The 25,937-nt window shown below is 41.2% G+C and overlaps 1 protein-coding gene across 3 annotated transcripts in view; it reads right to left on the reverse strand.

Annotated features, from left to right (window-relative positions):
- Positions 1-25,937, reverse strand: part of acadsb (acyl-CoA dehydrogenase short/branched chain) — a 134,539-nt gene that overhangs the window by 85,597 nt on the left and 23,005 nt on the right. For all 3 annotated transcript variants that reach the window (XM_048233482.1, XM_048233481.1, XM_048233483.1), the window contains exon 2: positions 17,547-17,712. In XM_048233482.1, the coding sequence (XP_048089439.1) occupies positions 17,547-17,712 (166 nt within the window). The remainder of the gene's footprint in view (positions 1-17,546; positions 17,713-25,937) is intronic.

Genomic DNA, 25,937 nt, shown 5'->3' on the forward strand with positions numbered 1-25,937 from the left:
AACAGGTAATGGTGTAGGCCTATCTAACGAAGACCTGAGTGGTTGGAACACTGGGTGCAAAGAAGACTATCCTCACATTGTTTCCCTAAAGTTGCAACTGGCAAGGAAATCAGGAAGGCCTAGGGTAGACTATACTGTGTATCAGATAGCCTAAAGATTAGCCCCCTCTGCATAGCATTCAGTGATTTGCATACAGTAATTTCAACACTGACCTTGATCTAGCCTAGTTTGGCTATTTAGCTACTTTATTGCCAAAACACACCACAATGTAAATGAACTATAACAAACAATAAAGGACTTAGTCATACAAAGTAGGCCTACTATTTTACTGACTATAAAATAATAATTATGTAGGAAGTTTAGAACCCAGAATTGACCTGCACACTACAAAAGTGCACCGAATTCAATACAAATGACTCAATACACTTGGAGGAGGTATGAGTCCTTTCTTTTCCAGATATCTTAGGATTTCGCTGTAGTATCGTTTCAGTTTCGAGCATCGTGATATTTATGGCAGGTATCGTATCGAAGTCATAATTTTGGTATCGTAACAACACTATATGTGGTAAAATTCTGAGCTATGCCCATAGACTTCAATGGAGCAGTCGCTGCCTCTGCTCTGCATAAAGGGGGATTATTTATGACCCCCCCTCGTGCGATCCGGGTTCCCGGAAGTGGCTCCTGATGAAATATCTTGCTCCGCTTTAACAATCTTTGCTAGCCCTTCACCTCCTGTAGTCATGGAGATCCCCCCCCTGCAAATTATTTTGTTGTGAGTACAGAGCCTTGGCACAGGCAATGTGCCAGACCAAAAAACAAAAAACGTGGTAACACTTTATTTTAAAGTTCACGTTAGCCAATGCATACCTAATTAATGCCTGTATTAGTGACTTGTAAGGCATGTGTTAGGCAACATTATTACACGGCTCTTCACAAGGCAAGTAGAACGCTCCACTGACTTGAATGGGCTTTCCCAAAGTTCTACGGTAAAATATTTTCATGTAATTACCGCTGCAAACATATAATTACCGCTGTCAATGGCAACGGAGTTTGTGCTTCTACTTCAGGTATTTCATAATCACTACGCAAGAACTGGAACTTCATTCAAAAGTGAAAGCAGACGGTTGATCAACTGTGTTCTAAAGAATGTTTGATTCAAGTTCAACGTGTGTAGTTGCGAACTATGTTTCTCAGCAAATGCCACGATGAACGGTAAAGAATAAGGCCCTGTCGGGACTTATTTTCCCAATAATGACCGGCGTTCTATACATTATCCCAGTGTTTCCCATACATTGACTTATTTGTGGCGGCCCACCACAATATCAACATTGACCACCACACAATGATTTTCCAGGTTGTACCAAATTGTGCTTAAATCTTGTTAGCATCATAACCACGCTGTGCTAATTTGTTAAAAACTGTTGCATTCAAGTTAATTCTGCAAACCAAGCACCACAAATGGAATTAAATTCTGTGGGAAACACTGTATCCCTTACTGTACGTACACACCGCCGCCGACTTGAGCTTCCAAAGAAGCTCTGGTCGCCCTGTCAAGGACGCTTGTCAAAAAAGTACAGGGAAGCTTCGGACGCTTTGGCCGCTCTGACGTGACAGAACGTAAAATGCTATCTTAATACTTTATTCTTTTCGATTGGTTGCTGGTCGTTGGTCGCTGAACCGCGTCATAGCTCATTACCATGAAGTTGACTGACTTTCAACTTTCTGCTTGACGCTCAAGTCGCTCAAGACGCCCAAAACGCGACGCCGACGGATTTGCCGCTTCTGGCAGCTGAGAGAAGCCAGTTTCCATTGAAAATGAATGACTTCCTGAATCCTTGGAAGCTCAGGTCGGCGGCGGTGTGTACGTACAGTTACTTATTACACGGCTCTTCAGAGTGCTGCAGAATGCTCCATTCACTTGAATGGACCTTCCCAACGTTCAGTGGTCTGCTAATGTAACCGGCAGAGTCAGTGCTGTATTAAGTTTGTCCTCCTGCTGTTACCGTAGCTCCTTTCCCCTTTGTCACACCTTCCAGTAAGCTTCTAAGTGGCTAGGTTTCCTTAGCGGCAACACCACTTGCTATAAAATAACAGGCTCACCGGTAGGCCAACTAAGATCCCTAGTTTCTGTAAACTCTGCCGATTCGGCTATCCTTGGTTCTCTGGGTGTTCGTCTGTTAAAGGTACGTGCTTTTGCCTCATCTGCTACACGATCAAATGATTGTATTTAATTGTTTATCTAATGTTAAACTGTGGGCAACAGGTGTCGCTAGACGCTTCCGAGTAGTTGGTGGGTAGCCCTACTACTGAAGGTAATAGTACACTATTTTAATCATTGTTGTTCAACGTCAGGCTACCATGTTTGTGAGGTTGTATGTATATTTATAAGCCCTGCACTGTTAAGGGACTTATCGTAACACCCCCAATTATCACCACTTTTGTTCAGAAATTCTAAAACAACAATGTTTTTTAACACTTCAAAATAACATTTGCTAAATGAACCTTACATTTTTCAGTAGCCATAGGTGTGTAGATTTGAACAAAATCTGGTTTGGTTCTTAACGGGAGCATTTACTGCCTGAAATATATTTTGTTTACCACGCTTGGAGTTATAGTGCTGGCCTGATGGGTCGCGCACACGCAGCCTTACAACACTGTTTACAGCTCGAGTCACGGTAAAATGTTATTTTTGGAATAGTAGAATGAAAAAGTAGAATGATGCATAGTGTGCATGTGTAAATCCTGTCAATGGAAAACTGTTATTTGTTGATTGTGTATTGTTTATGGATGGCTGATAAGGACTCTTTTGTGTCTCCAGAACCAGTTGCCACTGCTGTTTTGCCTACTGTAAAATTAATGTAAAGTAGCTTTTGCCCTTTTTGTATTATTTGACTTGGCCTTTACCTTTTAGCCTCCTGTTGCCTCTCTCCTTCACGGCATTAGGGCATGTGTGGTACTGGCTGCCCCAGTAGTCTGCTACCAGTGTGAAATCCTTCCTATTCAGCTTTGCTCTACTGTTTTCCCAGTCACTGAGTGCTAACCATCGCCTCCCCCCTTCTCTCTTCTCCAGAGTAATAGTGAAGCTGTTCAGTGGGAAGGTCGCCGGATCTGAGACCTCCTCTTCGCACACTGCTCACAGTATTTTGTAGTGGTACTGTAACGTGCACCTCACCATTTGCTGTGATCACATTGTTGCAGTAGTTGTGCCTATGCGTGTATGTGTGTCTGTGTGAATAGGCACCAGAGTCAAGAGCACGAGTTTGTGTCGGCCTCACACTTCTCCCAGGACAGGTAACCGCTCCCCATCAGCTGACTAGCTATCTCTCCCCTGCTACTGTCCCAAAGAGTAATATCCCTGGTGGCAGCCATTACCACTTCCCCTTGCCGTTCACCCCAGTGGATGCATGCTCTAGTGCTTAACCTCATAAATGGCCTTGTGAATTAATTAGTGCTGTGAAACGATTACATTTTTTAATCATGATTAATCACTGAATTCCTATAGTTAATCACGATTAATCACATATTTTATCATATGATTAAAATTCTATTAGGCTATTTTGCATTTCTGAACTTTCCAGAAGTAAAGCAATTATTGTTCATCTTGATTGGGATTCAAATGAAAACGATACTGTGTCGCGGTGTGAAAAGGCAGAATCGCGACACACCCTTCTAGTGTTTCACGCAGTGCTTTGCAGCTTACGCGACCGCAAAAGCAACCCACAACTCCCGCTTTACTTATCGGTAGCCTACGTTGTCCAAAAACAAATAAATAAATAATTTCATATCTCTCCTTGCTTTCATTGTAGACTATGTGTGCAACTTTACCAAACAGTATAGAAGTAAACCCCCTCTCCTTGCCCCGCTCTCTCTCGCGCTCCTATGTGAATGTTTTATTTAAGTCGCGCGTGTTCATTGAGCAGCAGCAGCAGCAGGAGAGGGTCCCCCTCTCCTGCTGCTGCTGCTGCTGCTGCTACTGCTCAATGAACACGCGCAACTTAAATAAAACATTCACATCGTGAAACCAAGGAAGCATAGACGACTAGCTAAATTACTATTAAATCTGCTTAGCATCATTAGCATGCTGCACATATTTGTTTAAAACTCTTGCATTGAAGTTGACTGATCATCTCAATACCAACGTTTCCCAAAAGGCCCTGTCCCAAGGAGAACAAGTATTACCTTGAAACTTAAACACACATGGGGAAACTGAACAGTCCAATCAGTAGACTATGATAGGCTAAGCTAGCCAACTATGCTACTTTGTTAACAATATTTCCAACATAGACATAATATGCATTGGCTGCTGGAAACAAGAAATGCGGCCGCCATCTTGGACCGGTCATACTCCTCGTTGCGTTGCAGCAGAAGACACAAGATGACAGCACTGTGCAGCATGATCCTTCTCAAATCGGGCGGACCATACTCGGGATTTACTTTTCACAAGTAAGATTTAACATAACCGTACTATTGGTTGTATTTTGTGAATAGAATATTACCAGAGAGCTGAGAAGGAGCAATCTGTGATATTACTGTATGAAAATCGTAGCCCTCTAGCTAGGCTATGTTTACTCGGTGTTCACCCGGCTATGAACTGAGACTTGATAAGTCATATTCCATAACACTGACTTAGATTACAACTGACACAAGAAGGCTATTGTAGAAATAAATCATACTAGATTTGGCGTGAATTTTACACAAGTGGCACAGACTAGCCTATTGGGCAATCGCTAGCTGCTACTTGTAGCCTAAGTGTGTTGGTGGTAGCCTCACTATTTCCTGAATAAAGTAACTTTTCAATAGCTCAACTTCTTTATTTATCAAGTAGCTTAGCCAAACAAGCTACACTTTTCTTGTCATGTGAAATTAGCACAATTTAAAGTAGCTTCCTATGTAGTGAACTAGCCTACTGCTGTGTTTGTGTTAGGCTACTAATACATTTGACTGGGTGGTAGTTTTGTGTAGTGTTTTATTCATGGCAGAGTAACTGATTAGTTTAGCTCACTAAAATTTCGAAGTAGCTTGCCCAACACTGTATTATTCACATGTCATTTACCCCTAACAAGAATAAGATGCCTCTCAAATTCCTTTTCATTCATTTATTTATTATTTTGTATCTCTCCAGAACAACTGCCTTGTTCAAGAAGACTGTGAATGAACTGAACGGTCTCCTCACACCCCTGGAACTGAGGAAGGTGCAGTTCTTCATTGCAGTACTGCAGGGCATCTGCTACACTGTGACTGAATGTTTGATTTATGAGCTCCATCACCTGCATTCGCCACTCTGTGTCCCATTTTCCCATCGTCTGGTTGACTCAGTCCTCTTTTATGGAGTTTACCCAGTTTACTATGCCATCTTATTTGCCCACCTGCTGTCTGAAGCACTTTTGTTCTCAGCCAAAGTGTACCCAAGCAATTTTAGCAAGGTGGGAACATACAAAATGACATGCACCAGTTGTCGAAATCATAGAACCAACTGCATGGCCGGTAACTCTGTCTTACTGAGCCTGTGAAGACACTCCCTGATTCTTTACTGATTGCAATGAACGGGTTGATCTTAGCAGTTTCTAAAATGTTTCTTAATTCCTTTTTATTTAATCTCTTCATTGGGGCTGGAACCTTTCTGTGAACTGTAAATAACAGATGCTGTTGATGAACCCATTGACACTGTACAAGTGACAAGTCACCTTTTTGTCTTGAATTGATGAACTGTTACACTTACTATGCCAAACCAATGTCTGTTTTTTAAGGATCAGAAGCAAACCTACAAACTTGCACTTTACAGTATTTATGGAACTTGTCTAACAAATGCTGTTGATATTGAACCCAGTTACTCCATTTCCTTTATGCCACACCAATGTCTGTTCATCACTTTATTTTTGATGGCACTGAACTGAAAATGTTAATGGATTTTTTTCTGTAAATTTAACTCATTAAAACTTGTATCAAACCAGTTTTTGTCTATGCTGTCAAACGTGGATTAGTTATGTTCCCAGTTTTTATATTGGATGTCATCACTTTATAATATATCATATATCAGAATATTCTATTACTGTTAAGCCCACTATGAATATTAAAACACACAACCATGTTTCCTGTATCATACAGCTTTTCTACTGGGAGGTTTACAACTTATTCTGAGTCAATTTACCCAAGTTTGTCACTAAACCACATAGGCCTACTTGGAATACCCCTCAGATGTCTGAATGGCACTGATCTCACTTAAATGTTTATGGAAACTTTCTGTGGACTGTGAATAATGCTGTTGATGGAACTTTTCTGTCAACTGTGAACTATATTTAACTCATTAAACTTGTATCAAACTAGTTTTGTCTATGCTGTCAAACATGGATTATGTTCCCAGTTTTGATATCGGACGTCAGGTCACTTTACATCATATATCAGAATATTCTATTACTGTTAAACCCACTATGAATATTAAAATACGCTAAATCATGTGTCCTGTATCATAGCTACATGTATGACCTTTGCAGCAAAAAAAAAAGCGTGAGAATCTGTTCGGTATTCAGTGAGATAGGATTAATTAAGTGCGCTGACAACTCATCTCACCGGCCAAACAGATTACACTGAGTGGAGTGGATGACCGGTCCAAGATGGCGGCTCCAAATCTCGTCAGCGCTAGTAAGGAGTAGCGGTCGATGCGGCGTCTATGTATATTATGTCTATGATTTCCAAGCTTCAACCAGCTGAATTAAAGAGGTAGAGTTTAATAAAAAATAGTAGGCCTAGGCTATAGGCTAATCTGCATAAAAGTGTGCTGTCATAAATACAATATATTGTAATCCTCTGGTGTTCTAATCTAAGGGAGGCTATTAAAATGTTATTTAAATTTTTTTTTTTTTTTTAAAATCGAGATTCGTATCGAACCGTGGGTCAAAAATCGTGATACAAACCGAATCGTAAGGTTGGTGTATCGTTACAGCCCTATCTATTTGATTATTTCAAATCAAATTTCAAAAGATGTGCAGCAGACCTGAGGCAACACAATATATTCTTCAGAAATATAGCTGATATACTGAAATAAATGCTACTGCAGAAGCGCATGCACAAAATGTAGGCCTACACACATTATAAAGGGCATAACAAACAGAAAATATTATATTCATACTATATTCATTATATTTGAGTTCAGTTGAAAATAAGGAACTTTTCAACATGAGTGCATTGCCATTTTATAGGCCTACAGTCTATGGTGCACTGTCACTTGCCACACACATCAACGCCGAAGTTTTGAACAGGCAAAAACTGGATGAACAATGGATTTTATGGAGCAGCGACCAAATATAACTGAATCGTGATTTACACGGCTGCAAAGTGCGATGCTGGTGTGCGGAGTTGTATTGAAAAGAATGGAATCTAATGTAAATGAATGTCGAAAGCAGTGTTCATCGCAAATAGTAGCAGCCAAAGAGGAATGTTGATAACAGAACAAGTGACGGTGAAAAAATCTTTGGCGGCACACAACTAATGCGTCAGCCTAGGCTACTACTCTTTGGCCGGCTCGTTAGCCCAACCAAGTGTGTGCAGCATGCCTTTACGTAGCCTACTAACGGCGCATCATTATAAAAGATACATTTGATCTGCATCACGCCCCATTTTAGCGGAAAACATGTTAACATTATATCATTGAAAGACAGCTAGTAATCACACGTTGACGTTACATCTAGTTATTAATTCACAGGATATTCAATCATTTTACTAACACGGCAGTTATGAAGAATTATGTATGTAACTTACTCATGTCGAAACGATGTACATTACCAACCTAATTCGTTTGCAATACCCCATGTATTATACAAATTTAGCATGTACACCATAATATCCCATGCAAAACGGTTAGCTTGCTAGCTAGCTAAAAGTGGAACTTCAGTATAACATAGCCAATTATCTCACCTAGTTGTAGGAAATAGGCTACGTTCATATTACAAGTGATAGAATGAATGTGCGACTTATGTTTTAGTTGATGTTATGACATGTAAAGTTAAGTTTGCTGAACTTAATTATAGTCAGCCACGGGCAGTTTGACTGTGCCTATCGATACATTCGTGACACTCCTGTTAGTAAACTGGAGAGAGCAAAACATAGGAACATGGTCACATTAATCCCATAAACACACAGATAACTCTTACACCAACCTTATTTTGTTCCTTTTATTCATGTTTGTTTCAAGATTTAGTAAGTTTACTATAAGCACGTTTCGCTCTCCACTTTGATGCAGCATAGATTTCCATTATATCAGTCATCTTCCCCCTAAAAGGGGGCGTGTATGCAGCACATAAAACGTTCCGTTCCATTCCATTCGTCAGTGCGTATTGTTTAGTTTCCGGTCTGGCTAGATCGGTGTGGTGTTGTAGTTTTTCTAACGTTACTAGTTGTTGCAAAAGCATGTGAAAAAAACTACAAAGTTTGTTACACCCAAATGAACGTTAATCTCGCGATAAAAAAATTGACACCGTTAAAATAGGTTTCTGTTAACGCCGTTAATAACGCGTTTAACTGACAGCACTAATATTAATAAATCTTGTTTATTTTTGTATTGGAATCACATCTCTGTCTTTACTTATCTGTGTATCTAATCAAGTATACTTGGGTTTACAACATATCTTGGTGTGAAAGGCCCCAAGTGGCGTAGTCGTGCACTTATGTAGAGCCAAGACCCTATATGTACAGTTGGTCACACTAATTCTCAATAGCAGACCGTTGCTAAGTATAACAGACCGCTGTCAAGGAAAATGGGCTCTGTGCATCTAATTTATATCTTTCATATTACTGCGCAAGGACTGGAACTTCATTCAAAAGTGAAAGCAGACGGTTGATCAGCTGTGTTCTAAAGAATGTTTGATTCCAGTTAAGCGTGTGCTGTTGCAAACTATTTGTTTCTCACCAAAAGCCATGATGAAACGGTAACAAATAGGCTATAGCCTAGGCTATGTAGGCTAAAGTCACAGTGTGGGGAGTTTATTGTTTCGTTTTGGAAAGTAGCCGTGCAATAAGCGGGATACTGAATAGAACGCCGGTCATTATTGGGAAAATAAGTCCCTTCAGGGCGGAATGCTGCATTGGTATTACTGATGATAATGTGCTTGCTGCTAAGGAACCAGTTTCCACTTTAGAATGGGACCCAATCTCCCAGGTGTTAAAGGGGAACTTGGCAACTATTTCAATGTAATAAACCCATTTAGAAATCATTTGGATGGTTAAATGACCTGTTCCGGTGAAAATGGTGACTTTCCCTGCTGCGCCTAGCATCCCCAGGTGGAAAACCAACCTTGCAACATTGAGACTACTGTCCCGGAAAGAGAAGTGAGAAACAAGAAACTTGTTTTAAATCGTGTTTCTTACCTTGTTACATCCACATAGTTCTGCCAAACTTATGCTAACCGTTCGCTAGCTTGTAAACAAATCCATGTGCTTTATCCTTACCTTTTCCCACAGTTTGAAATAGCATAATGCACAATTTCTCCAGCAGAGGGGGAAATCCTGCCAAGTTTCCCTTTAAGTGCTGTTTGACACAGCAACCTGGGCAGTGAAATACAGCAATGAGGTTGAGCCATATACTTGCTTATTCTACAACTGTTCTCCCCTGTTCACTATTTCGGGATTTGGGATTTATTCAGACAGTATACCAGTGGGTTATACATTATCTTTTGGTACTTAACTAATTAGTAAGTAGAGATCAAGGCTTACTAGGTCATTATTAAAATTATATCAAGAATAAAGGCCTAATTAGTCATGAACAAGAAATTTGTGAATACACGCCTAACAAATTATTAATGTTGCCTAATGCCTTACAAGTCACTAATACAAGCATTAATTAGGTATGTATTAGTGGCTAACATGTGAACCTTCAAATAAAGTGTTACCAAAAACGTAATACAAGAACTGTAATTACCTCAGCACCAGTAAACTCAGATGTTAACTTCAGGCCTCATATCAGAAATACAGACAGATCAGCAGACTACTACAGAGCTTGTGGTCTTAAGGGAAACCCACAGCCCCTAAAACTATGGAACAGATTTGAATGCCTCCAGGCATAAGAGAGGAATTTCCCAGGGAACAGACCCAAAGCAGGCAGCGATCAAACCACAACAATAGAAAGATGGGCAGAGGCAAGTAGCAGCACTCGGCACCTATTCATCCCACAACCCTCGTTCTAGGCGACTCTGCTGTGAGACTTTTAAATGGAGAAAGGATGACTATGTTGTTTCCCAAATGCTTCAGTGTCTGACACAAAAAACAAACCTGCAGAACTGGTGTCAAAATATGCAACTATCAAGCGCATTATAGCGCATGTTGGAGCAAATGACATTTACAAAAAACAGCTGTATGTCCAAGAAGATTTCAAAGAACTTTTCTCGGCCCTATATGAGCTTGTAATACAGCATTCAGTATTCATCAGTGTATTCATGAGTGGCCCGCTCCCAGCAGAGGGAAGCTTAGTACACTGCTCAAAAAAATACTGCTCAAGGGAACACCAAAACAACACAATGTAACTCCAAGTTAATCACACTTCTGTGAAATCGGCCTGTCCAGTTAGGAAGCAACACTGATTGTAAATCCATTTCACCTGTTGTTGTGCAAATGGAACAGGCAAACAGGTGCATTTTGTCAGTGTCCCATTCTGCCGTGCTAAGGCAAAAGGCCATAACTTAAATTTTTGGCAAAAATGAGTTATTGTTATTTTCAGGGTAATAAACATGAGTTTTATCATGTAGACAAGAATCGAGTCAATTCGATTGTTTTATGGGAGAAATTTGATCACGTTTTTGCCGTAACTTAAAAAGCCGATAGGAATCTGAGGTAGAAGCCCGTAAATTCGGATACGGCTTTCTGCCTTCCTTTCACGCAGCCCCTGAACACTCCAATAAGTTAAGGTATGGCATTCTGCCTTCTTCTGACCGACCAAGTTACTGATTGCCGCGCTGGAGTTACGACTCATTAAGTCTATGTACAGTCAAATTAAATCACCTCAGGCACAAACATTAACGTAACGTCAATAAAGTGTATTTGCAGTGTTTGCTTTTGTTGTGATTATTGACAATCTAAGTGTGAAGATGGCATACTCTAGAGGCAAAATGATGCTGGAGATGGCTTTGAAGCGGAAACGCCAAGATCAAGGTAAGAATGACACACGACTGCATAAAGATATAGTTTGGAGCATAATCTAAAATCCACTAACAGTTAGACATAGCTAGCTTTAGCTACCGATACAAACTTAAGTAGCAGCAGGCTAATCTACTTCACCAAGTTACTAGACACAAACACTTGTATAATAAATACTTTGCAGTCCATGTCGCTCTATCCGGTAACAATCAGAACATGACATCATGCTTGTAGGATATCGATTATGTCACAGCCTACAATACAAGGATATATGTACAATGACATAAAAATGTGCTTCTCATGCTAGCTCTCGCCTGCCAATGACATCTACTCACTGGGTGAGGGTTGATTGGAGCCACAACATATCACACACAGCAGGCATACATTACCCTTGACACCAGCAGCAAAAATGTAGTAGGCTAATTAGCAGCCTACCTTTTTGTCGAACCCCGGTTACAATTCATGCCAAACCACCGACAAGGAAACAAATCAATTAAACAAAACTTGCAGCCAGCTACGCTACACTCCCATGTTGCTTAAGCATTGTTGTCAGCAAACTTTAACTAACCTATAGGTTAGTAACTAACCTATCCATTGAACAGGGGTATTCTGATTTAAATACTGTTCTACCAGCTTTAACTGTTTGAAAAGTGCCGCTCTTAATTCTGTATTGGCCCTTAGCGGTGTATATTTTTCTATGACTCGTGACCAAAAAAGTTTGGCCACCACTGCAGTAGACAATTGAAACATATCTTTAATAATTCTCTTGTATGTACTATCAATCAGCAACATGTTTCTAATTAATGTTATTTTATTAATTTCAGTTTCTATTGTGCCTACTACTACTACTGGACACAATCAGCAGCAAGTTCCTGGCAAAACTGATAGTGCATGCAAGTCCCCTGTAAAACAGGAGTGGACTGCATGTCTTGATGTAAGCACTGATCTGTTCTTTGGAGAGGACAACATGTTGATTACCAGTACTCCAGATGCCATCCAAGCAGTTTTTGAGGACTCCATCCCTCTCTCACTGATGGAACCAGGGCCTTCCCTCACTGACCTGTCTGCCCTCATTTCTGTGTCTGTTGAGCCCTCCATGTCACTGCCAGAGCCTGAGCCTATAGATGTCACACCACCAGAGCCACAACTCCCACCAGCTGCACCAGCCTCAGCCCCAAGGATGACAACCCCTGAATCTTCATCTGTCCAGGAGCTTGTCCCTAGTTGTGAGCCCGGAGCAGCATCTACTCCTGCTCTTCCAGAGCCCAGCAGCAGGCCACCGCTAAGGGCCCCATGTGGAGCAAAGTGCTGTCGACAATGTTCCGCCAAATTTTCCCAGGACCATCGGAGGAAGATATGGCAAGATTTTTGGGACCTTACCTACAAAGAGAAGAGAGCCTTTGTTTTTCACTCCGTAAGCCAGGTCAAAAGTTCAAAAGGTCACTGAAAATCCAAGCAGGAGAGGCAGGACTTTCATTTACAGGATGAAAGATGAGGGTGAAAACCCACATCAAGTTTGCAAGCTGTTCTTCCTCTCAACACTAGGCTACCATCCCATGAACGACAGCATAGTCCAGTCAGTCATCAGCAAGGAGCCAACATCCACCCTAGCCCTACCAGCTGACCAGAGAGGGAGACATGAGCCGGCAAATAAGATTGACCTTGAGCCTGTTTTTGCTCATATTGAGTCTTTTCACCCCACCATCAGTCACTACAGGAGGGAGCACGCACCCTGCCGCCGGTATCGCCCTAGTGACATAACCATGAAGCTCATGTTTTCTGACTATATCGAGAAAGGCCACAAGTGCGGGTATGACACCTACCGCAAGGCAGTGAAGTCAAAAAATATCAGTTTTGCCGAACTTGGGGAGGAGGAGTGTGAACTCTGTTTGTTGCAGGACCAGCACATAGAGGCAGCACACCAGATGGAAGCCCTGGAAAACTGCCCGCAGTGTGATAGGTGGAAGCAGCATAAGGCCGAAGCGGTTTATACCAGGCTACACTATCGTGCCGATGCGGATGGAGAGTCGCCTGATGATACTTCAGTAAGAAGTGTGGACTTACAGAAAGTCATAATGCTGCCAAGAATGCCTGGGGTGAAATCAGCGTTTTTTTACCAGGCGCATCAGTCTCTATCACGAGACATTCGCATCGGTGGGAGGAAAAGGTAATAAGAAAAAGAACATCTCTGTTGTCTGGCATGAGGGAATAGCAGGGCGAGGTGCTAAGGAGATCACGTCTGCGTATGTGATGGCGCTAGAGAAGGAGAGGGACTGCAAGCATATCATTTACTGGGTTGATAACTGCAGTGCCCAAAATAAGAACTGGTGCCTCTTCTCCTCTCTTGTGTCACTAGTCAACTCCACACTGGTTTCAACAGAAGACATCACGTTGAAATTCTTTGAGCCTGGTCACACTTTTATGAGTGCTGACAGCGTGCATCATGGCGTGGAACAACAGATGAAACGTAGACCAGGAGGGGTGGTTTATGATTTCGAAGATTTCATGGCCGTTGTCCAGAATTCCAACAACAAGCGGATGGAGGTTATGGAACTTAAGAATGAGGCCATCAGGGACTGGGTGGATGGCCATTCCATGGCAAAGACAAAGAAAACGCCCCGACTGGCGACCCTCAAAGTCATTAAACTGCAGCGTGGTTCAAAGTCCATGTGGGTCAAAACGTCACATAGCGTCACATAGTCACAAGACTTCATGGAGGTAGACTTTCTACAAAAGAAGTTCAAAACCTGCATACCTTCCACCTTGAGAGCTCAAAATCTCGGTGTTGAGAAGGGCAAGAAAGAGGAGATTTTGAAAAACCCTTGATGCCAGCTACCAGAGGCTCATTCTGGAGGTCATTACCTGTGCAGAATGACTGTGAGGATGAAGAATAGGGGGTCAGGCCTCATTCCCCTCTCACTCAGCTCTCTCTCACATACGCACACGCACCAAACCGCGCACGCACACACACACACACACACACACACACACACACACACACACGTGCTTTAATTCTGCATCACAAGTCAGGTTTCATTTAAGTGTAAGTCTGGTATAAATTGACCCATTAGTCCTGTTGTTCAAGCTCACCACATGCAGCCCATAGGAATAAGAATGAGACAATTTGAGACAACATAGGCCAAGTTGTGGACAGGCAGCTTAAAGCAGACCCATGAGGGCATGGGGCAGTGCTAACTGCTAACTCCATTATGCCCCCATGGGTCTGCTTTAAGCTGCCCGTCAATCAATTGACCGCCTGTGTGGTACATAGTATATGAAATACAGAGAGAAAAAAACTGACCTAGTGTTATGTTGACAAAGTAAAGGCATTTACTCTTGGTCAGTCAAATAGGGTCAATTTTGTTTGAATTTTAAGTGAAACTTATCATCATCATGACAATGTGCCATGAAATAGAAGTTAAAGGGGTGAAACTGCAGCGGGTAAGACTGTCTTTAGTGGCAGGCTAGCACATACTGTTGACTTGCGCTAGCCTAGCACCTGCGAACTCTGCAATTAGAAACGTGCTGAAAACGGTCTCCACTGATAAATATCACACTTGCTTACTTGGAAATAAGGTCTTATGTCCAAAATCCTGAACCTTAGAATGACTGACTGTCATTTTTCAACCAATGCTAAGGCAGAACACAGTAACTTCCAAAATAAGGTCAAAGGTCAAATTTGAGTGTAATTTTTTTTTTTGTACATAGATTAAGACAGGTATACACTACAAAGTGTGAAAATTACAATATTATACCTATAGCTCAATTGCCAGGACATTAAGATAACTTTAAAGTAATTTTTCTCAGTTTCACACTCTGGTGAGTTAAGGTCTTTTGCCTTCTGAGGGCAGCATACCTGGAGGTACCATGAGGCGGTGTCTACCACCCGCTGAAGTCGCTCAGGTAGTGCTGCTCATCAAAGATGGCACATCAATGCAAGCTGTGGCAAGAAGGTTTGCTGTGTCTCCCAGCAGTGTTCAAAGCATGGAGGAGATACCAGGAGAAAGGCCAATACACCAGGAGACGTGGAAGGGGCCGTAGGAGGGCAACAACCCAGCAGCAGGACCGCTACCTCCTTCTTTGTACAAGGAGGTACAGGCGGAGCACTGCCAGAGCCCTGCAAAATGAGCTTCAGCAGGCCACTAATGTGCATGTTTCTGCTCAAACGGTCAGGAACAGACTCCATGAGGGGGGTATGAGGGCCCGACGTCCACTAGTGGGGCCTGTGCTTACAGCTCAACACCGTGCAGCGCGATTGGCATTTGTCAGAGAACATCAAGATTGGCAAATTCGCCATTGGCGCCCTGTGCTCTTCACGGATGAGAGCAGTTTACACTGAGCACATGTGACTGACGTGACAGAATCTGGAGACGTCGTGGAGAATGTTAAACTGCCTGCAACATCATCCAGCAAGACCGGTTTGGCGGTGGGTCAGTAATGGTTTGGGGAGGCATTTCTTTGGAAGGCCGCATAGCTCTCCTTGTGCTAGCCAGAGGTACCTTGACTGCCGTTAGGTACCGGTATGAGATCCTCAGACCAATTGTGAGACCATATGCTGGTGCAGTGGGCCTTGGGTTCCTTCTGATGCATGACAATGCCAGGCCTCATGTGGCTGAAGTGCGACGGCAGTTCTTGCATGATGAAGGCATTAATGCTATGGTCTGGCCTGCCCGTTCCCCAAACCTGATTCCTATTGAGCACATCATGGGACATCATGTCTCGTTCCATACACCAATGCCACGTTGCACCACAGACTGTCAGGAGCTGACTGATGCTTTAACCCAGGTCTGGGAGGGGATCCCTCAGGAGACAATTCGCCTTCTCATCAGGAGCATGCCCAGGCGTTGTAGGGAGGTCATACAATGACAAATTGGAAAAGGTTGGAGAAAGAATCTTAGTCTTGCCAAACCAAATGGGTGACGATGACAAAGCGCTTGGCCTGAGCTACATGGTTGAAGACGACAAGCTCCATGTTATGGCTTCAATGAATTTGTCAAAGAGAAAGAAAAAGAAGTGACTTGACCAACACCTTCTTGCAAGGGCAGACCGCAAAATCTAGGTCAAGATTCAGAGTGGCAAAAAGGGCCAGTTCTTGAGTGGCCAATAAAATCTGCAAAAGGAACAGCAAAAGCTGCCAGAGAAAACACCCCAACTTGTCAAGACTGTTCCAGCACGAGAAGGCTCCACCCTCCCAAGCATCATGACAGACAGGCTGGTGGCCTATGAGGATCAGGAATCTGGGCTGTCAGTTTGTGGTTGAAGAGTGCAAGTAAAACTACATTTTAAAGAGAAGCTTTTTTTTTTAGGGAAGAAAAATGCACATAAAATCAAATGAAGAGGTGTTGACAATTCACTTACAAACAAGAGCATCGAAAGACCAGAAGAAAAGCAGAGTGAATCAAGTAATTACCGCCCAAGGGCACTATTTCCCAAAACCATAGTTGCTAACTACTGTAAGTTAGCTTGTTGGTTGATATGCAATATCCCATCGCCAACCAACTAAGTTGCTAACAGGTTAGCAACTATGGTTTTGAGAAACGCACCCCTGTGTGACGTCATACACACGGCGCAGCACTGAAGTGAACATGTGACTATAATCAAATACCACACAGGAGAAGAAGCTAAAAATGCCACGGTAACATTTGCTGGATATTTACCACTGTGGACATCCGTTGAAATATTGGGCAGCCGGTAAGAGACTGAAGTTTGCTGCTGCTGCTACCGGTATAGTTTGGTCGCTTGTGTAGTTTAATTAGTGTAACACTTTGCCGTCTGTTTGTTTGTAACTGTTTGCTGACTTCATCACTGGTGAAATGATTTGTAGTTGTTGGATTTTCTTTTAACTGCTAACTGCTATTGCTTGTGCAATCAGCATTGTGCATTGTAGAATCACCAAGTGTATTTTAATATCAGAGATTTATATTTTTCAACTGTGTATTTTATATTGGAGATTAAATATTTAAGTATTTGCACACGTGTATGTATTTTCAAGTGGTGATGTGTATTGTACTGCAATAGCTATACTGTAGTGTATGCATATTTTTTGTTCTTCTGTTTCTATTTAAAGGTTTTATACCCAGTGGATAGCCTACTAATTCCTAACTAGTGGCAGCCAAGTTTTACTATAACTGCTATCCAATTAAAAAATGCAAATTCTGGAAATGAGCTGCTGAAATCAAATCTGTGAAATGGCCGATATTCATCAAATATGCTGGCCACAACTAAATCGCTGACAAGCCTTGCTACAGCGGCGCTCGGGGAGCGGTGAGGGGTTAGGTGCCTTGCTCTAGGGCACTTCAGCCGTTCCTTCTGGTCGGGGATCGAAGCCCGAAGTCCTAACCAGTAGGCCATGACAGCCCCTAATATGTACATGTATATTCAGTGTTCAGTCCAGTTTATACAGGTTTTCAAGGTTTTGGATTTACCTGCTTCCTTCATCATACTCTCTTCTTCAGAGTAGGTCTGCAGTGGAGGACACATGACCCCAGGCTTAGCCTCATTTTCAGTAGATGGCTCAAAAGCAGACAGTGAAGACCGGTTTCGAATGCCCAGCTGGAATATGCTCCATGGTCGGGACAGGTGTCTACAGAACTGTAAAAATAGTTCAGGGATTAGACAACAACAATAATAATAAAAAAATATAGCTGCAAGCAGCAATGAGGGGGTCAAGCAGTTAAGCAGGAGTTGTTCTGGCAATGCAATGTTGTTACATTGCACACACATCCAATTACCCCCCACCCACACACACATGTACACTCCCCCACACACCCAATAGCCCCCCACACATACGCACACCTCAAACATCACCAAATGTATTGTGTGTCCTCAGGTTGTAGTCACGAGTCCACATACCAAGTTTGGTGTCGATACGAAAGAGTGTTGATAATTATAGCGCCCCTAGTGTTCAAAGGTCACTAAATATATTGAGCGTCTTCAGGATGTGGTCCCGAGTCTGTGTACCAAGTTTGATGTAAATACGAGAAAGTGTTCCAAATTATAGCACCCCTAGTGGTCAAAGGTTGCTAAAATTATTGTGTGTCGTTAGGATGTGGTCCTGAGTCCATGAACCAAGTTTGGTTTTGATACGTGAAAGCATTGCTGAGATATGACCTAATTTTGTGTTACTCTAGCGCCGCCCTAGTGGTTGAAGGTCACCAAATTTATTTTGTGTCCTCAGGATAAGGTCCCAAGTCTAAGTTTGGTTTCGATACGTGAAAGCATTACTGAAATATGAGCCCACTTCCTATGATTATATTGCCCCCTAGTGGTCAAATGTCATTACATTTATTGAGTCTCCTCCTTATTGGGTCCTGACCCCATCTACGGACTTTGGTTTTTATATGTCAAAGCGTTGCTGAAATATGACTATACTTCCTGTGATTATAGCGCCACACAGTGGTCAAAATATACCAAATTTCTTGAGCCTCCTCCTAATTGGGTCCTGAGACCATGTACTGAGTTTGGTGTTGATACACGAAAGCCTTGCTGAGATATCACTTCACTTCCTGTTTGGCGGCCTCGCCGCCACACTTGATTGGTCACGACGGGCGACAGATTTTGAATATGGCTCCAAAAAGCAATGCGTTTGTGAGTGATAGTCTGCAGATGGTCTGCACCAAATTTCGTGAAAATCGGAGAAACTTTCTGACTATCGTGACTAAATTTAAGATGGCTGCAAACGCTAAACTTCGTGAAGATACTGTCTGCATAAATCGTCTTGTAAGTAAACTACCAGTGCTTTTTCAAAGTTCTCAATGTCTCGTTTTAAATGTCAGGGCCCTCGAAGTCTACCAATGAAGTGTGGAGATACATTGAGCCTCGTAAAATGGTGTAAAACAGTGATTTATTTGCATGGCTAGCCCGATGCGAGAAGCACCACCATTGAAAAAGCTGTTGGTAGCATCAGCTAACTAAGCCAGATTTTGGAGTGCAGGGGACAAGCCGAGATGGGCTATGAGACATACGTTCACACTCGGTATCATGTTTCAACACACTTTAGGTCAAAATCACACCGGAATTCTCCTTTAAGTGTTTTTGATGAATTCCAATATGGCGGAAGATCCAACATGGCGAAAATTAACGTCATGGGGTGCGTTGAGTTCGGCCTCATCCAAGGATTTCAAATATACCTCAATGTGTACGGTTAAAACGTTAAGCGCATAGATGTAATGCAACATTTGACACATTGGTGGCGCTAGAGCGCTTGACATGAAACTAATCATATGAAATTAATCATATGACTATACCGAATCAATGTGCCAAATTTCCCAACTTTTTACTGTATGGTTCAATGGCAAATGAGCGTTTCATTATAATAATAAGAAGAATACGTAGAATCACTAATGGTGCCTCACAGCTTCGCTGCTTGGCCCCAAATATAGCCGCAAGCGGCAATGACGGACTCGAGCCCGGGTGGCTCCGCGACCCGTGCCATTTCAGAAACCAATAATGCATTCACATGTGGTACGAGTGTCAATGCACATATCTGATGTGTGTGCAATTTGTTTTATACATTGGAAACACTTACTCACTTCCTGCTGGGTGTCAAGTTTTACACCGTGACTATTATCTCACTAGGTGGCACTTCACCAAATATGTAGGTTGCAATGATGTGCCTCTTTGTGTCTATGTGTTTTGACTAGTGACATCAATTAGAAAGTTTGTGTCAGCCTGTGAATCTGTGTGTGTGTGTGTGTGTGTGTGTGTGAGAGAGACACAGAGAGAGAGAGACCAGGAGAGAGTGCGTGTGTGGTATGTAGTGAGACTCATGTGTTTTTTGACTGGTCATGTTAATAACAATGCCTTTTTTGTAGTGATGCACCGATATATCGGCAGACTATCGGTATCGGCCGATTTGGGCCTTTTTTGCTGCCATCGGCCATCTGCGAAACAGCCGATATTAGTGGCCGATGTTTTCAAATATACTGGCCACAACTAAATCGCTGATAAGCATCGCCAACCTATTCTAAGAGTCCAGATCTGAAAACTTTCCATAGGGAGTAGCAGAGGGATATGCAAGATTAAAGTTCTTTTCTTCTCTCTCCAGGGCCTAAATTTCACCATGGGAGTGCGTTTTTTGCGCATAATTTGTTCAAGCAGCACGCAGCCAATCTCCGGTCTCATAGGGCAGCCAGGAGTCTTGCCATGACTGCCCTTCACCATCAGGCCCGTTTGCACTGGTGTCGACAACACGTGCACGTTATGTTCAGTGATGAGTCCAGATTCTGGACTCATGGGATGGGATGCCATTCCACAGCAGTGTGTGAACAGGCTGGTGACCAGCATGAGAAGGAGGTGCCAGGCAGTTGTGGCTGTGTGTATGGTTCTTCCACACACTACGGAGGCACCTGTTTGTGAAATGAATAAATTGTTAAATTGCCAATATGTCTTGTTTCTTCAAACTTCAATCATCCAATCCACCAAACACCAAATGAGTCAATAGCAGAATAAGCTGTTTGGCACTGGCAGAGAAGATTTGGCACAATTTTCATGGGCGCAACCCCACATATTCAGCTCTGCTGCTCATCCCACAAGTGCATGTTCCTTAGGGCATCATTTGAAAGGGAACTAAACAGGCTTTCCAACAGTATAAGATGTATAAAGATGTAAAAAGAATTGTTACCACAGAGAAGTAATCTACCAAACACAAATGTCCTTACTTTTTGTGCTAAGTTTACTTTTACATATAAAACTTTATGAATCGCATCCACACATATCAGTAGCCTTTTAACCGTGTTGAAACCTTCCTCCCTCACGAAAGTCTTAAAGTGACAGAAACTCAATTATACCGAACTCAATTAGACTACACACCTACAATGTATTGACATCAAATATAGGCCTACATATAATAGTTTATAGGCGGGATGTGGCCTATGCTATTAAGCTTTAATTTTAAATCAGTGTTGGGTCATTCCACATCAATTCAACCAGGGCCCACGCACTTAGGTCTCAAAAAATTCTGAAAAAATGACCAGGTGTACCTATGTTACCCAGGAGACACACTGTAAAATGTCTCTTAAGTAAGATCAATACTTTGCAAGATGCAGCCAGTTTTGTTCGGCCTCTTTTTTTTGTCAAAGTTCACAAGACCATAGAGCAAGAACTAAACCATGTAGTAGCTCTTGATTTATTTTCCTTACTGAGAAAAAGTAGAAACACCCTCACAAAAAGCAATCAACAAAAAAGAAATCCCTTCAGGGTCTGAACAGCAGACCTCACAAGTCTGAAAAATCATTTTGGTTCTCATTTTCAGAGCACCTTGTGGGAATATACAAAGATTTTTTAAATATGTTTTTCTTTATTCTCCATTATCACTTCTTCTTGAAAACACCAATTTGACTTGTCTTATGCAAATCTTTCTTTTTTATTTTCCACCCTGAACATGGGCAAAATGCCCCATTGAGATCAATGGCACCCCATAGGGGATCTGTCTTCGGTCCGATGGCCATGTGAGGATGTTTGTATATTTGTAGCATTCTTGTTGTTTAGTTCTTTAAAAGTTTGATGACTGTCTCTTTCATGGGGGATAAGGGGTTAATCCCTGACAGTCTCAGTATTTAATTGTTTGACATCACTGAGCATAATACCAATATCCACTAATTTCATGCTTCATCACTAAATTCTCCCTGATCTACATTCCAGACTTCTGGAAACAATGTCCAAAATGGTGCATTATGAAGAATAAAATTCATATTATAGAGCTTCAAAGGGCTAAGAGCTAGTCAAAGGTTTTATTTCATTAAAAGAAAGAACAAATACGTATCTTTATCTGGTATAAATCCCATTAGGATCATCAAGTGCCCACATGGTCATTTGGGGGTCCAAATATGGGGTTCCAAAAAAAAGTCACCTCTTTTTTAGGACTTTGGTGACCCACCTCTCACCCAAACAGTAAGGAATGTTGATTCTGCCTGAATTGTGTAGTACAGGCTACAATGAACTACAACACCAGTTTCCAGCCTTCTACCACTATTAGAACAGATGTTATGGGCTTCCAAAAATGCCAAAAGATGAAATGTGAAATTCCAATGTGTCAATTAGGGCTGTGGCACCCGAAATTCAAATGGACGCTACGGGCAAACCGTTTGAGATATTGACCGGAAACTTCAGATTCCCTCGTTTGGTAACATAGAGGGAGAGCAGCTTCACAGAAGAGAACTTCTGACGGCAAATTTGAGGAAAAGTTGGTAAACCACCCTTCTTACCCAATTTGAGGGTGCTGATTCTGAATATTTTGTTTACCAAGCTCAATTCTGAGTTCTAAACCACATCATCAGCATTTTAACATAAAATAGTGATTATTTGTGCTTATTTTTCCCTAAATTGGGTTGATTTCAAAAGTAATCACTAAAACCAAATAAAAATGTTCTCTAAATACATGTTTGAGCATTAAAGAAGCCATACTATAGTTTATTAACGTATTTAATGGCAACATTATTACAGTTAACATGTAATAAACTCGGAAATTCTAATCAAAACGCAACCATATTTTTATTGCCAACATAGTGAGTCACTCGTGGTGGATGCATTTAATCACAATAACAAATTGCACAGATAACCTTCAACTCAGAATATATCCTACAGTACATATGAACTTAGATAGCGGGAATAAGCCTAATGCAGAACTGCATCTACCATCAGCAACAACCGACAAGTAAAAAACATTTTACTTCTAGTAACACTGGATTTGGTGTGTGCTTGCCTCCATACTAGAGTGTGCTCTTCTAATATGCCATTGAGCAGCATCACTTGTTGGTGGTAGAGCCTCCGATCCTCGACATCTAGAAAACAGAGTGGCTCTGGCATAGTGTTGTCACAATACCAAAATTATGACCTCGATACAATACCTGCCATAAATATCTTGATACTCGATACTGAAACGATATCTAAATCCTAAAATATCTGGAAAAGAAAGGACGCAGGCCTCCTCCAAGTGTATTGAGTCATGCGTGTTGAATTTGGTCAATTCTGGGTTTTAAACTTCTAAACTTCCTACATAATTATTATTTTTGTAGTCATTAAAATAGTAGTTTGTGTGTGATTAAGTCATTTATTGTTTGTTATAGCTCATTTATATTGTGTGATGTTTTGGCAATAAATGACCTTTAAATAGCCAAAGTAGGCTAGATCAAGGTCAGTGTCAACATCATTTGCTACCACATAACAAATATCAAATAACAATACAAAAGTTTCCTACAAACTTTCCTGCATACTTCTTAAATGTGCTGCAGTCAGATGGGTGTCCTAAAGACATAACTAGATCTTGAGATCTTGAGCATCTATTATCAGTGTTGAATGAGCAGTTTTTGCAGTGATCACTACTGGACATTCCACATTGCTAGACAGCACTTGAGTGAGGATGACTAATTTCCACTTCACAAATAACCATCGCTATCTGCAATAGCTACAGTACAGGGACATTAATCAGTTAGCTGAGGATTTGTCTTAGGTCCACTTCCCTTTCAGCATCATATGCAGTAATGATGCACTGGAGAATGTTTCTTATCTTTCTTCAAAATGTGTACATTTTTTGCAAATAATGCAATCTCCATAGCACTCTTCAGCAACTCTTAAACATGCACACTCTTCCATTTTTTTGCATGGCTGGAATTTGAATGATAGGAAAGAGCACCAGTGAGATGTTTTAACTAGGCAAGTCGCCTTTACAGTAACAAAAAAAAAAAAACACAGTGTAAATCCTCTGTAAAGACTGACAACTGTTCATAATAGTTAGTGACAAAGTACCTTCTACAGAAAAATGAGCAGTCACCTACTATTCTACCAATTTATTATCAAGGAATCTAATTTGCTTCTAAACGTCATACTGAATTTTAGCTATTATTTCAATTTATATTTTAATTTTAGCTAATTTTCATTTGCTACTTGAGGGTCATTGGGGTAATTCCTGTCCTGTCCTACAACATATCTGATACATAAAGAGTATATTAATGCCTTATTTTTTGCAATTCCTATGATATCTGATGGCAAAACCAAAAAGTATGTGAATTATGCTAATTATGCTAATTAGCAAGCTTAAAACTCAAAATTGAGCTTGGTAAACAAAATATTTGAATTCAACACCCTCAAATTGAGTGAAATAGCCCCTTTACAGACTTTTCCTCAAATTTGCCAACAGGACTTTTTCTGAACGTTTGTTAGCTATCTGCTCTCCCTCTAACATACTAAGGCATATTTTCACAGCTTTTCAGCTAAATCTGAGAGGTACCATGTACATGATACCCCGATATTGGCCCCGGTTTTCACATGGAATGACCCTGCATTATCTGTTTTATGGGTTATTCTTAGCAAATGCTTCCATTTGTGTCCCCATGACATGATCAAATATAAGTTGGGCAAAAATTGATTGATACTTATTTTTTCACGCTTGTTTATAAAATGAAACACATTTCTACTATGTAAAACAAGGTTTATGTCCTTAGGGTTTATTAACTCAACTCAACAATAATTACTCTGACTGTGGTACAAGCACTCTAAAATGCCATGTCCCCAGTCATGTATTGTCAACTTTAGTTGTAAATATAAGTAATAAAAATCAAACAATTTCCATGTGTTTAACTTTTATTGAAAATAACTAAAACGTCTTACCACACTTTGTTAAATTAAAAATATGTTTTAATATCTTAAATCTTGAAATATGCCCTGTCCCCGAGTTCAGCGTCCTCCCGTGTTACTCTGATGAAAATCCTTCTGAACATGCCCCATGAATGTATCTCTAGTCACCTGACTCTCAGGAGGGAAAGCACCTATAAGTTGAGTTAATATCTCTCTTTAATCGACACTTTTTTTAATGTTTTAGAGTGGCTTACTGATGTGGTCAAGCATATCATGTCCCCACGCGCTACCCTTATTTATAGTGAAAACTACAGATGTCCCGATACCACTTTTTTGCAAACCGGTACGAGTATGAGTATTTACATGTGTACTTGCTGATACGGAGTACCGATACCGATATTTCTACCACAAAATAACTAGAATAAAATTGCAATGAATTTTCTCCTCTGTTTGTTACAATATGCCTAAAATAAATAAATAATAATGAGTATTAAATAAAATATATAATAGCAGGCCATTTCAAACAAAAATAAACAAACAATTCTGCCTGAAACACGCATCCACACTAGCACTGTGTCCATATCTTAATTAAACAAATTATTAACTAGACTATTTTGCACTGTCTCTCTCAGTAAAATCTGATAGGGCAACAAAACATGATCCAACATGACCCTACTGTACAGAGACCTTTGTAAAATTGGTGTGGCTCCTTTAAGAACTTAAACTGAAAAGAAGAGCGAGCAGCCACCTAGCGAGAGAGGAAGAGAGAAGATGCTTCTGCTGCCAAAGCAAGTTAGTGAACGAGACTCATGCATTGTCTAAACTATTGGCCATTGAATAAAGCGATGATTTTTCTCACTGTCTCGCATCTGCCTGTTGCTCATGACTTGGGCTACAGTAAAAGTGAATTGGGTGCCGACATTCCCCTCCCCCAGCACATTGGACGTTGATATCTGGGCTAAATCCAGTCGGTCCGTTATGGCCATGCTTTCAACCAAAATTAGACGTAGAAAATCGGTCTTTGTTTGGCCGGTCCATTCTGATCCAAATAAAGAAGTCTTCTGGACGTCAGTTTCAGACACATATCAACCAACTCGAGAACCAATAATGTTAATAATAATAATAATAATACTAGCCCACTAGGCTAATGTTACTATTGTTTTGACACTTCTACCAATCAGTTTGGTAGCCATTTCAATATAACAGACTAAAATGCCAAAAGTAATCATTTTCACGATTGTTTT

Source organism: Alosa alosa, chromosome 22 (genome assembly GCF_017589495.1).
Source record: "Alosa alosa isolate M-15738 ecotype Scorff River chromosome 22, AALO_Geno_1.1, whole genome shotgun sequence".
Taxonomy (NCBI): Eukaryota; Metazoa; Chordata; class Actinopteri; order Clupeiformes; family Clupeidae; genus Alosa; species Alosa alosa.